General features: G+C 39.7%; 1 protein-coding gene across 1 annotated transcript in view; it reads left to right on the forward strand.

The window, feature by feature from the left end:
• The window catches only part of LOC124615985 (nucleolar protein 9), a 55663-nt gene that overhangs the window by 11334 nt on the left and 27356 nt on the right, over positions 1-16973 (forward strand). The window contains exons 3-4 of the mRNA XM_047144194.1: positions 5947-6154; positions 9148-9482. Of these exons, the coding sequence (XP_047000150.1) occupies positions 5947-6154; positions 9148-9482 (543 nt within the window). The remainder of the gene's footprint in view (positions 1-5946; positions 6155-9147; positions 9483-16973) is intronic.

Below are 16973 nucleotides of genomic sequence, written 5' to 3' on the forward strand. Positions count from 1 at the left end.
GCAATTTTTGATGAAATCTAATGGATGCCATCCGTTATGTTTCTTGGCGGGATCGAAGCGTTCCTCACCTTCTAACAGCTTCGTAAGTGGTGTGCCATTACAGACAACACCAGGTCTATCTTTAATTTTACTCTCAAGATCGAAAATTTTGCCTTGAATTTTCGAAGAATTTTGTTCACATTTTTGTACACATCCGGTAACTTTCTCACCTAAATCTCTTTCAGTGTCTGAAACTGCCTTTTTCAATTGTGAGATTCCGTGTTTACATTCGTTTACGATTTCAGTTTTAAGACCGAAAACTTTTTCGTCTACTTTGGTTTCAACCAGAGGCCCTACTTTCTCTTGGATGTTGAGGATTTCAACGTCAAATCTACTGTTAATGTTGTCAATTTCCCCCTGCATAGTATCCATATTATTGTTAATTGTGTCAATTTCAAATTTCATAGTATTTACTATTACTACAGAGCTTAAATTACCCACTTTTTGTTCTACCTGTTCTATTTGTTTACTAATTTTAATTCCTTGTTCTTCGACCTGTGCTTTAAGCTGACCAACGTGTGTTTTAAGCTGATGGCTCTGTGTTTTAAGCTGCTCGTCAACGCGTGTTTTAAGCTGACTAACCTGACTGCTAACTTGTTTTTGAAGCTGATCATTCTGTGTTTTGAGCTCATCAACATGTGTTTTAGGCTGATCATTCTGTGTTTTGAGCTGCTCGTCAACATGTGTTTTAAGCTGACTAACCTCATTACCGACTTGTTTTTGAAGCTGATCATTCTGTCCTGCAATTTGTTTGGTGAATTGTTCAAATAAATCGTTCATGCTTAAAATTTTCACACTGTTTTGTTCTACGGAATCTGTGTGTTCCGATCCTACTTCAAAAGTTTCTTTCGGTTCTTTCTTTATCTGTGGTGAATCAAACATGTCAGTGGATTCATTCACATACCCACTATCATCTACAAAGTCACCCTCTACTTCTTGTTTTATCCCTTGCTGTGTTCGAGGCAATCTCGACATTTCAATCTGTTCGTTAACATGTTCGTGATATTGTATGTACGCCAATTGTCTACCGCTAACGCCATCTGTTATCTGGCTGCGTACACTCCTGTCATTGCCAGCCGCATCTTCCATTACACTCGGCACATCTACCGTGTCTACTTTCCTGTCCATACTGCATGCAAATTCCACCACACTACTATACTTGACGTTCACTGCTATTTACTTTACTAAATATTATTGCAATTTGTGCCACTGAACATCCACTGTTCGGTATTCACATTAATTTGTGACCGACAACAACTGGATGTCCTGTCACGGTCGCCACTTGTAACCCTACGCTACTGCGCACGATACTTATTAAAGCCTGTACTATGGTAAGTTGACGGGCTTCACCTTATAAGAAAGGATTTTTTATATATATGTTGACCGCGTGTACCTGAATGGAGGCAAATCAGACTTACACCCACTCAGTAATAACAATTCCGGAGTGCAACCACACGTTATGACGGACAAGAAACAACACAGCAGGTGCTACCAATTTGTTAATAAAACAGTCGCCAGCCTAATTAGGCATTAACTGAGTTTCTTCCCTGTACAAGTTGCTGTACTATCATACAAAACAACACATAATAACACTGCATAATATGGTAACTTTTAGAACCAGAAAGTTTACTGAACTAATAATTTCACTTTCTGTACTAATATGAACAAGCCATAAATACACAGCAATACACTATAATGTTTACTACAAACTTCGTACTGTCCATTGATCTGATTAAAATCGGTTATAGGTTACCCTAGAAATAGCACTTTCGAAACACACATACAATGTCAATTTTGAAAAAGGTAAAACACTAATAAATTTTGGTTTTTATATTGACTTTAACTTTGCTGGTCAAATCAGTTCAGTACACTTCAGAATTTAAATGAATAGAAAAGAAAAAGGGGGGGGGGCTGAAACTGTTATGATCACTGTACTGAAATTTTAATTATTGAGATCATGAAGCACTCAAGATTTCCAATATATGATTTACCACTCTTTTTGTCTTATTTCCTGCTCATTTAATTACCATTTTATCTGCCTCAAATAGTTAAACTTCCATTACTAAACCAATTTCAACATTATCTTCCAACTTTGCCAGACCTATATATTCATTAACAACAAAGTTCTTTAAACATCATTCTAACATAGATAGGTCTGCAGGTAAGTATTATTAACATAAACTTTAAATCTTCATTTCGGGACACTCGGATTGCACAACATGTGAAAAGGACCCTGTCTAGGTTAGTGATGAGGATATTTAAATGATAGGACAGTTCTGGTAAAAGTTAATTTGTTATTGAACAGTCAGGAACAAAAGTAACACTGGTCCACACGAATACAGTACTAAGAGTTTCAACCTGTTCGTGTCGATGAGGCGATTGGCGGGCGGCGAGATGGCGAGGCGCAAAGCACACATACAATCACAGCTATGGCTCTTGATGTATCGGCACTTTGCTTCTTCTTAGCGTCGCAATACTTTTCCATTTAGTGCCTATGGAATATAGCCATGCTGTATAGTCGTCGGAAACGGCACATCCGAGGCTCAATGAAATCACGTTTTCCAGGAGAGCCTCCTCGATCCAGAGCGTGTTTCTCAGACCAATGCCCAACTCCGACTACTACTGCTGAGTCCGTTATGCCGTGCCGCGCCCGTGTGCTTTTTCCCGCGCTCGCCTGCCATCCACCTTTTACCGCTCCCCTACAGACAGGGTATTCACCAAAGGTTTTGCATTCTACATATCCTAATACATTGCCTACGTATGGACCAGGCGCACAATTACATCTTTAACATCTTACAACAGTTTCAACATTTCTTACATTTCCATTTTGTTATAATATTGCTTGCAATTTGACATAAACATTAATATTCACATCGAAAATTGTTTACAGTTTATTTAACATAATGACATGAAAAAAAAAAAAAAAAAGAAATGAAATCAGAACATCGCTTACACTAATTTATCGAAAATGAGAAGAAAAAATTATTATATGTACAGTTGTTGTTGTTACACTGTGACGTAATGATGTTGCAACGTTGCATGTGTGCAGATATTAAGAGAACAGATCATTGTCAATATTTTTGCATCTATGTTATTGTTTTGGAACGTAGGTTCTGGTGACAGCCTGATGTGCAAACGACAGTGTAGCCCAAGATTTGGTTTAGGTTGAAGGACAGCAATTTTGTTGGGACTTTGCAAAGTGGTATCAAGGTCTTCACTTAATGCGATATAAATTGTCATTAGGATAAGTAGTATCCTTTTGTTAAAAATGTTGAGAAAACAGGCATATTTAGTTCCATCCAAAAATCCAGTGGAAGAGAGAATGACTGAACAGAAATTTATCACTTTTTGTACTGTATGTGAAAATAAGGCTCTAGAGGTGATGTGTCACCTAATTATCGTGTTGATAATAGATCTTACCATTGTTCTACTTTAAATATTTCTATAGTAATGGTTAGTGTTATATACTCTAATATCTTGCTAGGGTCTGTGATTGTAAACTTTTAGTGTTGTGGACAGCATTTTGGGTATCTATATCACTTCTCCTGTTCCTCTTCTGTTTTCAAGTGGTGCCTGGGAAGAATAATTGTGTGTTAGCCAAGGTGACTTATATCCTGTTTCTTCCGTTCCATCTGTTAATGTATTTTATAACAACCAAAATAATCAATTATTGATAATATAATATCAATGGGTAGATAAGAAATCTACTCACCAAGCGGCGACAGGGGAACACATACACAAAAGGATTTAATCATTTTGCGTGCGTGTGCGTGCGTGCGCCCGCGCGCTCCCCTCCCACTGCTTGGTGAGTAGATTTTTATCTATCCTTTCATGTTATGTATTTTGTATTTAAGTGCTTTAAAGGTGGTTTTAACTATTAGTTTGATAACTGGTGAGGGAAAGTAATGCTAATACTGACATGTTAATGTCTCTTGGATAATTTTCAGCATGCACAATGTAGTGTTGTTTTACAAAATAAGCATTTATGTTAAAGTATAGTGTAAGAATGTTATATATTTTCATGATATTCAGTTAGGGCATCTGGGGAGCGGCGGCGTACTGTCGGTATTCCATTTGGAAGGGCTTTGTGGTTCACAACAGCTATGCCTGCAGGTACATTGGTTGTTTCATGATCATAAGTATTTGACTCAGTAGTGTGGAATAGTAGTTATAAAAGCTCGCGTAAAAATGAGTGCTCTCCAGTGCTGTCCAGCTCTCCAAATAATGTGTTTGAGGGTTATCAAAAGCTTTCAAACTACTGATTGCAGAATTTCATTGGCTGCAAAGCACAACCATGACTTCTGCACCTACATTTGTACTCTGCAAGCCAGTTTATGGTGTCTGGTGGGGAGTACATTTTGCACAAATGTCACTTCCCTTATTGTACGTTCAAATTGCAAATGATGCACAGGAAGATAGATTGCTTGTAGTGTCAGTTCCCTTATTTTATCTGCAAGATCAGTGCTTTTACTGTCTTGAGATATCTAGGCACAACAGGTGACCCATTCTCAAAGCCTCAGTTTTCATAGTATCCAGGCTTCACAAAAACATCTTTGACTAGAGCATTGCTCCTGAAAGCCAGACACTGATAATCTCTCAGTTTTTTGCTGAAGGAAATTATGAATTGAATTTGGTTTTTCAGAAGATATAACACAGTACTACTCTCTTCAGCATCGGTGGAACATAAGCTTTCATGCGCAACAATATCAGTTCTGCAAAAAATAAAAACACTTTTTGCAGATGTGTTTGAAAAAAATGATTGTTTTCAAAACTATTCTAAAAGCAACAAAAGGTGCATTTGTTTTACAAATTACAAAATATTGAAACAATAAATGTTTTTGTATCTGAAATTTATCTTTTATTCTTACACTCATTCATTCACAAATGACAAAGAAATACTGTTATTTCTCATTGACAAATAATGAATAATTTTATCTGTGTTTGATAGTCTTCATTTGAATAAACCTTGTCTATATGTGCTGTCAATCCTATCTGGTAAGAGTCCATGGTTGATCAGTAATACTCAAGTGTCTGATTATGAGGGTGGGTGGACTAGAGTTCCATAGGATTCTTCCTGTGAATCTCAGGTTGGTATCTTTCATTCCTGCAGTGAGTTTTATCTGATTATCCCACTTTAAATCCTCCGATATCAGTCATATAGGTCTATAGACATGTTTGTATCTTCATCAACCTCTCTTGATGTCGGGAATGATATGGGTATTTGTTGCTTGGAATATTTCATTCCTGCAGTGATCTATGGTATGGTGCTGTTACAAGAAAATCAATGTTTTTTGACATACTCTTTGTAGACGTGTGTAGGTATTCCATCAGGTCCAGTTACCTTTTCTGTGTTGTGCAATTTTAGTCGATTTTCTGTCTCACAGTCACTTATTTTGGTATCTGAAATTTATGTGTTTCTATGACAGTTAAAAGGAGGAACTGCAGTACAATCGCTTCTCCCTATCTTTCTCTCTTTTGATGCCTTTGTGATCCCTGAGTGTCTGGGCGGATGACTTCAATCCATTTTCTAGTAAAAGACCACAGCTTCTGTGGACGCTCTTCTTTTAACGTACTGAAATGTTTGTCAAGAATTAAAGTTAAATTTTCAAAAATCTCACCAAAGCCATTGATACTGAGTTTGGCATATCCATTTCTGTAAATGAAGGTGGACAACAACATTGGAAGATTCATATAAACTTTAGAGCTGTGGTGTAGGTGATGAAACCCTATTGGAAAAGGAACTTGGGGGTACTTTTAACTTACAGCGGATATTTTCTTCTCGGTTATATTGTCTTCAGTTTTTGTGGTAACTCTCTGATTCACTAAATTATGTCTTTGTAGTTTGCTGTGTTTGAAAAATGCTGAAACCATTGGATGTAATGAGCAATTCAGTGTTACCTCTTTTAGCGTGAACCTGGAGGTGAGCGGCTGTGGCTGACAAAAGTTGCGCTATTTGTATTGAACAACATAGAAGAGTTTGTGTGGGACCAGTACGCCAACCACATAGTACGAACTGTGATACAACAGTTAGGAACTCACGCTAATAATCATGAGGAGTTAAAAAAAGTGTTGGTGAGGTATTCTCGTGTGTTGGCTGGTTTGCCTCAACTTAGGGGTAAGTAAAAGTTGGTGTTCTATGTTTTGTAAACTAAATAAGTGCTGTAATATAGTATCGACAGTAATTGGTGTGAAGAAATTAGTTTTATTGTCCTAAAGGGTGACACATTTGAAATTAAAAGAATTTTCAGTCATGTATATTTAGACAAAAATCACTTACACAGTTAATATTTTGATGAACCATAGGCAGTGTTTTGTACTTAAGTGCTGGGCTTGCACTCTTGAAGACTATCTCAAATGCAAACAGCATGTACCTTGTAGGAACAAAAATTCACTGTGGGTTGTTGTATAAAACACTGTTGGTATTTGTATCACATCAAAATAGAATAAAAACATGACACATCTATGATAACTTCCATTGTTTTTGTCAGAAACAACAGACTGGTGTGTTGCAAGAGGTGTGTCTGTCTATGTCTGAGATTCTGGTGGTGGCCAGTGAAAAGTATTTCACTGTGGAAGATAGTAACACAGTCCCTCCTTTCACCCATTGTGCAAATGTCAAATGACAGATTTTGAGAATTGATCGCTTAATAGTAAAAGAGCTGAAGTTGCTTAGTTGTGGAAAGGCATAGGAACCAGATGAGATATCTATAAGACTCTACAAAGATTATGTGAAAGAACTTTTCCCCTTCCTAGGAGCAGTTTAACATATATTGCTAGAGCAATGAAGATATCTAGCGACTGGAAAAAAAGCACGTCATTCATGTTGTCAAGAAGGGCTGCAGGACAGTTGCAAACAATTATAAACTTGTGTCATTGATGTCAATCTGTTGTAAAATTATGGAACGTGTTTTATGCCCAAGAATTATGATGTTTTTCAAGACTGAAAATCTCCTGTATAAAAATCAACAGGGATTCAGCAAACAGAGCTCTTGTGAAACTCGGCTTGCTCTGTTCTTTGATTATATCCTTAGCGCTGTAGGCAACGGCACATAGTTTGATACCATGTTCCTTGACTTAAGGAAGGCATTTTGCACTGTTCCCATATTGCTAGGTAGTGAAAAAATTATGAAATTTTCGAGTAACGGACCAGATTTGCAGATGGCTTCCTTGCAGATGGAACTCAACACATATTTTTTGACAGGACAATATCAGCAGATGTAAAGGTAATTTCCAGAACCGTTATTGTGTATAGTGTGTATAAATGATCTAGCAGAAAGCGTCAGATGCTCTTTAAGACTCCTCGCAGACAATGGGGTTGTCTATAAAAAAAGTGACAATTTGCAAAATTATCTACAGAGGATTGATGAATGGTGCATGCTCTGGTAGTTGACCATGAAGATAAATAAATGTAACATATTGAGCATACAATGTAGATGTAGATAAATAAGAAAAGAAAGCCACTACTGTACAACTACACGATAGATGGGAAACTGCTGGAAACAGTGTCAACCATAAAATTTCTGAGTAACTATCCGGAATGACCTTAAGTGAAATGACCACATAAAACAAATAGTAGGAAAAGCATATGCCAGATTGCGAGTCATAGGAAGAAGAGAAATGTAATTCATTCCATGAAGGAAGTGGCTTATAATGCACTTGTTTGACTGATTCTTGAGTATAAAATGTCATATCCAAACACCTTCAGCTCTCTAAATTTCCAGTTGTATTTTACTCTTGCTACCAGTTTCAGTGTTACGTTATGCCACCTTCAGTCCCCTGACCGACATGTACCTCTTGTACGATAAAAATAGGCGCCAGCATACAGTCACTGGTATCCTGTAGACTTCTGCAGGATACCAGTGACTATAAGCTGTCCCCTATTTTGATTGTGCAAAAGATAGGATTGTTTCTACACATCGTTCAGGGGGCCTGAAGATGGTGTAATTTAATGCTGTTACTGGTAGCAAAAGTAAAATGAAACTGGAAATTTAGACAGTTGAAGATGTTTTGATTTGACATTTTACAATGAACATCTTTCAAAAGATGGACTAACAGATTCTTGAGTATTGTTCATCAATATGGGACCCTTACCAGGTAGGGCTGATAGAACAGGTGGAAAAGATACGACGACAAGCGGCATGTTTAGTCGCGAAATCTTTTAATTGGTGTGAGATTGTTACCGAGGTGCTTAGCAAACTCCGTTTACAGAAGTTACAAGAGAGGTCTTGTGCATCATGGAGGGGTTTACTGTTGAAATTTTGAGAGAGAGCTTTCTGGAAAGAGTTGGGAAACATGTTGTGTAGTGACAATGATGAGAAAATTTGAGAAATTAGAGCCAGTGCAGAGGGTTACTGATGATCATTTTTACCGTGCACTGTTCACAAATGGAACAGGATAGGAGGGATCAATTAGTGGTATGAGTAGTAGCCTGTGCCGTACAAAATTAGGTGGCTTGTAGACATGCGTTTTCCATAAAAAATGACAATTAGATGAGTGTTGATTAGCGTATATCTGATGCCATAGGTATTCAAATTGAACAGAAAAAATGAAAAAGTTTTTAAAACAAGACTTGAACCAGTCTGTCTTGGGGACTATAGGTGTCAGGATTCGAAAGCAAGCTGCCCGTGTGACAGTGAAGATTCTACCACAGAGCCAGGAGAACCGTCAAAAAATCATCCTACCTCTAGAGAATTAAAGATGCTCAGAGGACTTCAAAGTTTTTTAGAGTTGCATCAAACTGCTTTGGTGTATTGATATTTTTGTGAACGTAACATACCATAAATGTAAAAAAAATGCAATGTGCTCTCCTTGTAAGACTGAACTTGGGCTCGTATGAACTCACTCATGTGTACATGATGACAAATTTGTTGCTATATTGTGTTACTAAATCATACTATATGTGTTTTGATTTCTGATGAGACACTTTCAATTGTCATAGGCTTCTTTTCCTTATGTAGTTCTGAGCGTAGTCTCATTTCATTTAGTTCTGAACAGAAGTAGGTGGCAAACGTCAGTTAAAATTCCTATCAAAATTTGCATGTAAAACATTTGATAAATGCTCGTGTTGGACAGTTTACTCTATCCTGACAGTACCCCATTTGTTTTCAGATTTTGCAGGATCAACACTGCCTTCAGGGTTGTTGCAGGTGTCGTTACAAGCATTGGGCGAACACAGCAAACCTCTCATTGAGCGTCTTTTAGCTGACGTATTTAGAGATGAACGTGCAGAAGACAGTGAAAGCGAAGTTCCCACAGAATTGTCATGCGAGGCAAGTTGTCGACTTGCTGAAGCAATTGTCGCAACTGTTGCTGCACACCATCCATCCCTGCTGACAACTGTTCATAATCAGCTGTCACAAGGACGTGTTGCACTACTTTCTCTTCACCCAACTGCGAACTTCTTTGTCCAGAGGCTGCTGCAAAACTGCTGTGTGCCGTCTGAGGTGAGTGTCTTTCTACTGCATTGATGTATTAGTGGTCAGACGTTGGTAAGATATATGTTGAAAATCCCAAAAGTGCCATTCTGCTTTAACCAGTGATGTCATCATATGATTATTAATTTGTTTATGTAGATTGTGGTAACTATTGGGTCTGCAATCAACACAAGGTCTGGGATAGGTGGGAAAGTGGTAATTTTGTCTCGACTTGGCAAAGCCGAAGAATGTGTCATGACAGTCTTTTAGAAATGCGTTATGCATTCAGTAGTTATATTTACATCCCTGATGAAAGCCACTATTTAGCCACTTTAATAATATTTTGAAGGCTTTAATAACAAAACAACCCATCCAAGATTCTCATATTCTCTCTGTGGTCCTGATACTTTGATAGCTAAAATAGAGATTAAAATTCCATGCAATGTTGTTTGGGTAATACTCCGTATCAGTTGTTGATATAAACCTATAATTGGGTCCTTATACCAACCACCAGATACCCCCTCCTCACTCCACTTCCCAATATAACTGAAACTTCATCTCCTTAATTGTGGATGGGTGCTGAAAGAGAGTATTAATTGTCTTCCAAGCTACTTAAATCACATAAACAACTACACTTTGAACCTTCTGTATTCACAATTTCTTTTATAACATCACCATCTTTCACAACACAGGCTGTTATACTAAGGGAGAATCAAACAATGGAAACTCTTCAGTTGGAATATCGGGTCTGAACTTCTGGAGATGGTGGTCGTGTGTGCGAGGTGTGCTTGCATGAATGAATGTGTGTGTAAATTCTTTTCTTAAGAAGGCTTTAGCCATAAGCTAATGTGTGTCTTTTTGTTGTGCCGGACCGCAACTCAGCATGTTATCTTTATCATGAGTAACCATCTGTTTTTGTACTAAGGAGGTTGACAGGTTTCTTAAACATACGTAGCTTGTGCAAGGTCAAGAGAATAAGTACATCTTTTTATAAGCCAATTTGACAGTCATTTTTCATGACATCTATTGTAGCAATGACCTTTCCTTTCTTTTTCCTAGTCTTCTGAGCACTCTCAAAGCATAATGCCAAGGAACAAGTGACCCCGCACAGCAGATGGAGTCGCTCACTTGTCATGTCTCATGGAAATGATGTGTTAAAGTCATTCTCCTATCTGCACATATCATAATAAAATCTCCCACAGTGAGCTGTCTCAATACTTACTTATTACTAAACATCACGAACATCTTTCATCATTACAAAAGCTTGGAAGCGGGGCATGCCCCCCTAAAAATTTCAGCTCACACTTCGGTCTAATAGTCGACAACATGGCCTATTTGAGAATGCTCACTTTTAAACTGGTTTTAGTTAGCATGACTTAGTTCCAGCAACAATGATTACCAAAATACGAAGGGCAATGAAAACATATTGGAAGATTTATATATTAACTAGAAAAGATGCTGTAGTGTTGTATCTCAAGGAAGAACTTGAAACTGTTAAATCTTGATGGATTATGTAGAACTGTAGTTAAAGTTTAGAATGATAATTGACCAAGCACTGGCTAAATTTATGCCTAGTAGAAGCATTTGTGATTGGAGAGAGCTTACATAGTGCACAGGTATGTGATGAAGCTTCTAAAGAAACAGCAACTACTGCACAATAGGTGTAAAACAAAGCAGAGAGCTAGAGAGGTGCTAAATGAAATCCCTTTAGCTGTAAAAAGACAATGCTATAATGGAATGTTAAAGACAGCTCACAAAACCCAAAGAAACTTGGACCATTGTGAAGCTGTTAATGGCACAGTAATTAGTGTTCAGATACTCATGGATGGCATAGGATGTGAAACTGAGGATAACATTGTAAATGTAGAAATGTGTACCTCCATTTTGCAATGAAGGAACAAGGTATACTGCCCTAGTTTAACACTCGCACCACAGCAAAGTTGAGCAATATAAATGGCAGAAGCATGCTAAAATCACTAAAACTGAACAAGGCCCCAAAGCATGAGGAAAATTCCATTATATAGAATTTGCATCTGAGGTAGCCTGCGTTTTAACCATAGTATACCATAGATCCCTTACACAAATGGCTGTGCACAGTAATTGGAGGAAAGCACAGGTCACACCCATCAACAAGAAGGGTAGCAGAAGTGATCAACGAAAGCACCATCCAATCTCATTGACATTCATCTGTTGTAGAATCTTAGGACACATTCTGAGTTCAGATATAGTGATTTATCTCAAACACAATGTCCTCCTCCGTACCAACTGTAATTAATTCCAAAAACATTGGTCTCATGGACGGAACTTGTGCTTCTTGTATGTGATATTCTAAAAACCAGGGATCAAGTCAGTCAGGTGGATGCAGTATTTATTAACATTTGAAAAACATTTGACTCAGTACCATATGAATAGTTACAACAAAAGGACTATAATAACGATGAACTTGCAAATTGCGATTATGGTCCCACATCAGTTGAAGAATATTTCAGAACAAATGAAAATTTGTGCCAGTTGCGAGCGGTCACCTTAACCTCTTTGGTTATCTTCCAGAAGCAGCCACTATCTCCATTTGTCTTTGTTTCTACTCTCCCTTGTGCTCCTGGAAGTGTGCTTGGATAGCCAATCTGGTTAAGGCAACAATTGAGAAAACCGGGTTCAAGTCTCAGTTTCACATAAATTTGCATTCATTCTTTCTGAAATATTCTAAGCTGATATAGCACCATAATCACAATTAGCGAGTTCATTCTGTATTGAAATATTATGAGGTGGATAGGTTGCTACTCACCATATAATGGAGATGTTGAGTCACAGACAGGCACAACGAAAAGACTGCTAAACAAGTGAGCTTTTGGCCAAAAAGCATTCTTCTAAAGTAAACACCACACACACACACACACACACACACACACACACACACACACACACACACACACAAAAACCACAACCACTGTCTGCAGCCGCTGACACCCGACTGCGACCAATACACTTGATGGGAGAAGCGATCTGGGTGGTGGGGTAAGGAGGAGCCTGCGTTAGGAAGGGGGAGGGGTGTGTGACGGTAATGTGCTGCTTGTGTGAGCATACAGGGATGTGGTGGGTCGGGTCAGCTAGGTGCATTCATGTGGTTGGATTGGAGGGGGAGGGGGAGCAGAAAAGGAAAGAAGTGGGATGTTGATGGAATAAAAGGCTGTGTAATGCCAGAGTGGGGGGAGGGAAGGGGACATGTGAATGAAAGGCAGAGACTAATGAAAGTTGAGCGCAGAAGGGTTATGGGAACATAGGGTATATTGTAGGGAGGGTTCCCACCTGCACTGTTCAGAAAAACTTGTGTTAGTAGGAAGGATCCAGATGGAACAGAATCTGAAGCAGTCATTGATGTGAAGAACATTGTGTCAGGCAGTGTGTTCAACAACTGAATGGTCCAGCTGTCTCTTGGCTACAGTTTGTTAAAGGCCATTCGTGTGGACAGACATCTTGTTGATTATCATGTCCATATAGAACACTGCACAGTGGTTGCAGCTTGGCTTTTAGATCACATGACTGCTTTCACAGGTAGCCCTGCCGTTGATGGGATAGGTGATGGTCATGACCAGACTGGAGTAGGTCCCTGTATGCTCACGCAAGCAGCACTTCTACTCTGCTGTCCCTCCCCCTCCCTGACCCAGCCTTGTCCATAAGGTGCCTTGCAAGTAGAAGCACCTATGTGAGCACAGATGTGAATGCAATCACACACACCTCAACATGTTGAGGAACAGCCATTCATCTACATGCTTGCCTCTACTTCCATGTAGGGCAAGCGCATTAGCACGGCACATAGGCACAAGTTGTGTAGGTATAAATGCAACTTTGCCTCACCACCCAGATTGCTTCTCCCGTCATGTGCAGTTGCTCGCAGTTCGCCCTTGGCGGTCAGAATAGTGGTCGTGTATGTGTGAATTGTGCTTGCGTGAATGTGCATTTAGATGTGGTGTCTGCTTTAGAAGAAGCCCTTTTGACCGAAAGGTGGACTGGGAGAAGGAGAAAAAGTCTTTAACAAGTTGACTGCCATCTCAAAGATGGTTACATCAGTCTCTCCTCCATATCAAACCTACCATCCACCAGCAATACCTCCACTTTAACAGCTGCCACCCATTCCACACCAAGAAGTCCTTTGCATGGAGCATAGCCACCTGTGGCTGCACCATCTGAAATGACAATCAGACCCTCGCCAAATATACCAAGGGTCTCACTGAGGCCTTCGCAGACCGAAATTACCCTCCCAACCTTGTACAGAAACAGACCTCCTGAGCCTTATCTTTCCAGTCAGCCAGCACTTCCCAGAATCCCACCATCCAGCCACAAAGGAGCATTCCCCTCGTGACTCAGTACTATCCAGGACTGGAGCAACTGAATCATATTCTCTGCCAGGGTTTGTCATTCCCTGCAACGAGGGATGTCCTACTCATTATCGTTCCAACCTCTCCTACAGTGGTATTCCGCTGGCCATCGGACCTACACAACATCCTCTTATATCATTAGTCCACCCTTGCTCCCAACCCCTTGCCTCATGACTCATATCCCTGTAATAGACGAAGAGGTAAGATCTGTCCCATACATACTCCCACTCCCACCACCACCACCACCACCACCACCCATTCCAGTTCAGTCACAAGCATGACCTATCCAATCAAAGGCAGAGCTACCTGTGAAAGCAGCCATATGATGTACAAGCTGAACTGCAACCACTGCAGCGCATTTCACGTGGGCATAATGGTCAATGCCTGCGTGAATGACCACCGACAAACTGTTGCCAAGAGACAACTTGACAACCCAGTTGCTGAGCATGCTGCCCACAACAACATTCTTCACTTCAGTGACTGCTTCGCAGTCTGTGCCATCTGGATCCTTCCTATCAGCATCAACTTTTCTGAATTGCGCAGGTGGGAACTCTCCCTGCAATATATCCTACGTTTGCATAACCCCTCTCGCCTCAGCATTTGTTACTGTCTTTCACCCACGTGTACCGTATTTACTCGAATCTAAGCCGCACTCGAATCTAAGCCGCACCTGAAAAATGAGACTCGAAATCAAGGGAAAAAAATTTTCCCGAATCTAAGCCGCATCTGAAATTTGAGACTCGAAATTAAAGGGGAGAGAAAAGTTTTAGGCCGCACCTCCAAATCGAAACAAAGTTGGTCCATTGTAATATGAGACACAATTTAGGTCAAATGAATGACAATACAGCTACAGTAGTTTGGTTCGAGTCATAAGCTTAGCAGTTAAGCTTTACCAGGTAGCCATTGCTATGCATCAGGCGGTCCGTACCCTTCCTTTTTTACGTGCTTCATCTGGTTTGAATTGATTGATCTGATAAGTGCCGTTCTCTTTGTTTTAGGTGTTTTCGTCACTCTAAGCTGAAAATGCATTACTGTTCTGTGTCATGCATTGTTTGTCGCATTCTGATAATGCGTGTTTACGACCTGTCGCCGCTCGCGGCATGGCTTGTTTTGTGCACGCTACCGCTGCTTACAATTAAAAAACAAAAAAGAGGAATCATCTCATTAGCGAAACAATGGCAAGAGACTACTATTTTTTGTTACTTACACTGCTGCTTTCTTCGATAATGATCAACAAGAACTAAATAATAGACTATGTATGATAGAAGATGTTCTGAACGAGAGTTTAGCGAAAATTTTCCTCCGTTTGAAAATCTTTGCAGTCGCCTCTTTAGTACATTACATTCTGCACAGAAATTAGAGTCATCTTAGATTTAAAAATCTAGTCAATTGCCGTGCTTCATTTCTGACTGTACCACTATTAGGCATAAGAATAATACGAATATTAACATGACATGATGTGCATATTCTTCCGCGTTTGCTGTTGTATCACTCAGGTTTTGTAGTTTATTAGGCAGACAGAATTTAAATGAGATAGCAGCAAACACGAAACAATACATGGCAAAATGTTTATATTCGTATTATTCTTATGGTAAAGAGAATACTGTATGTGATTCACAACACATAAAAGTTGCCATTAGCAACCATCTTCTCACAGGTAGGAAAAAATTCAGAACGTTGAGTTGGCCATATTGTCAAACATTCCAAACAGTCTTGCCAGTCGGATTTACATAGTACATTGAAATGCTGCTACATTTGAAGATGAACAATACGGAATTTGTATTTACTTCGTTGGATAATGTATGAAAATGCAGTGGTCGAAACTCGGGGAGGAGAAAAAAGCTCATCTTCCACCTTTTTTTAAAATTTATTTACTGACACAGAGGTTTTGGCGCCAGTATTTATCTTTGTGCCTGCAAAGCATGCCTGTGTAGCGCTACATATATTCGATGGCAGAACTTAGTTGTGGTGGCACCTACCAACATTTTTTCAGAACTTGCACTTACTTTGCACTCGATTCTAAGCCGCAGGCGGTTTTTTGGATTACAAAAACCGGAAAAAGGTGCGGCTTAGATTCGAGTAAATACGGTAGCCTTCTCTGCTCCCACTTAGGCACTATACAGCCTTCTTTTCCACCAACACACCCACAGTCTTTTTACTTCTCTCCTTTTTCGAACTCCCTTTCCTCCTCTGTCGCTGTCCAACCTCCCGATGGCACATAGCTGCCCTACACTGTCGCCACCACAACCCTGTATGCTCACATAAGCAGCACTTTACCACCCCACACCCCTACTGTCCTATTCTCCCCCTCCCTGCCCAGCCTTCTCCTCCCTCTCCCAGTCACCTCCTTATCCCACCACCCAGATACTTCTCCCATCATGTTTAGTTGCAGTCCAGCCTCGGTGGCCAGAGATAGTGGTCGTGTGTGTGTGTGTGTGTGTGTGTGTGTGTGTGTGTGTGTGTCGTCTTCTTTAGAAGAAGCTTTTTTAGTAGTGCCTGTCTTCAACTCAACATCTTGACTATATAGTGAGTAGCAATCGATCCCTTTCATATTGTCGTTATTACATCCTGGATTTTTCATTGTTTGATTTAATTCTTAATAAATGTGGCTGTTGATCAGCAGTGCAGTGTCTCAAGACACTGCATGCCATAACAAGGTAGTGACGAGAAAAAACAGCGTCTCAAGATATGCGAGAATCACACTGATATAGTGCAAACACATAGGAGAGTAGACACCAGTACACTCCTGGAAGCATGCTCAGATAGCCGAAGTGGCTAAGGCTACCACTTGCGACAACTGGGTAATCCAGATTCGAGTCCCAGCCCGGCGCAAATTTTCATATGTTCTGAAATATTCTACACACTACACTGCACTGTAATAAGGACTATGCCTGTTATCTTGCATGGTGAGTCATCAACAGATGTAGAAATACCTTCAGGCTTGTCTCAGGGAAGTGTGTGTGATCCTTGCTGTTCATATTGTATACTGGTGACCCAGCAGACAATGTTAATATTAACTTGAGATGATGGTGTTATCTATGATAAAGTACTATATGAAAAATGTTGCTCAAACAGATTTTGATAAGATAATGGTGAAAAACATTGGCAACTTACTGTAAATGTTCTGAAATGTAAAACTGTGCAA

This window comes from Schistocerca americana, chromosome 5 (assembly GCF_021461395.2).
Source record: "Schistocerca americana isolate TAMUIC-IGC-003095 chromosome 5, iqSchAmer2.1, whole genome shotgun sequence".
In the NCBI taxonomy this organism is placed as follows: Eukaryota; Metazoa; Arthropoda; class Insecta; order Orthoptera; family Acrididae; genus Schistocerca; species Schistocerca americana.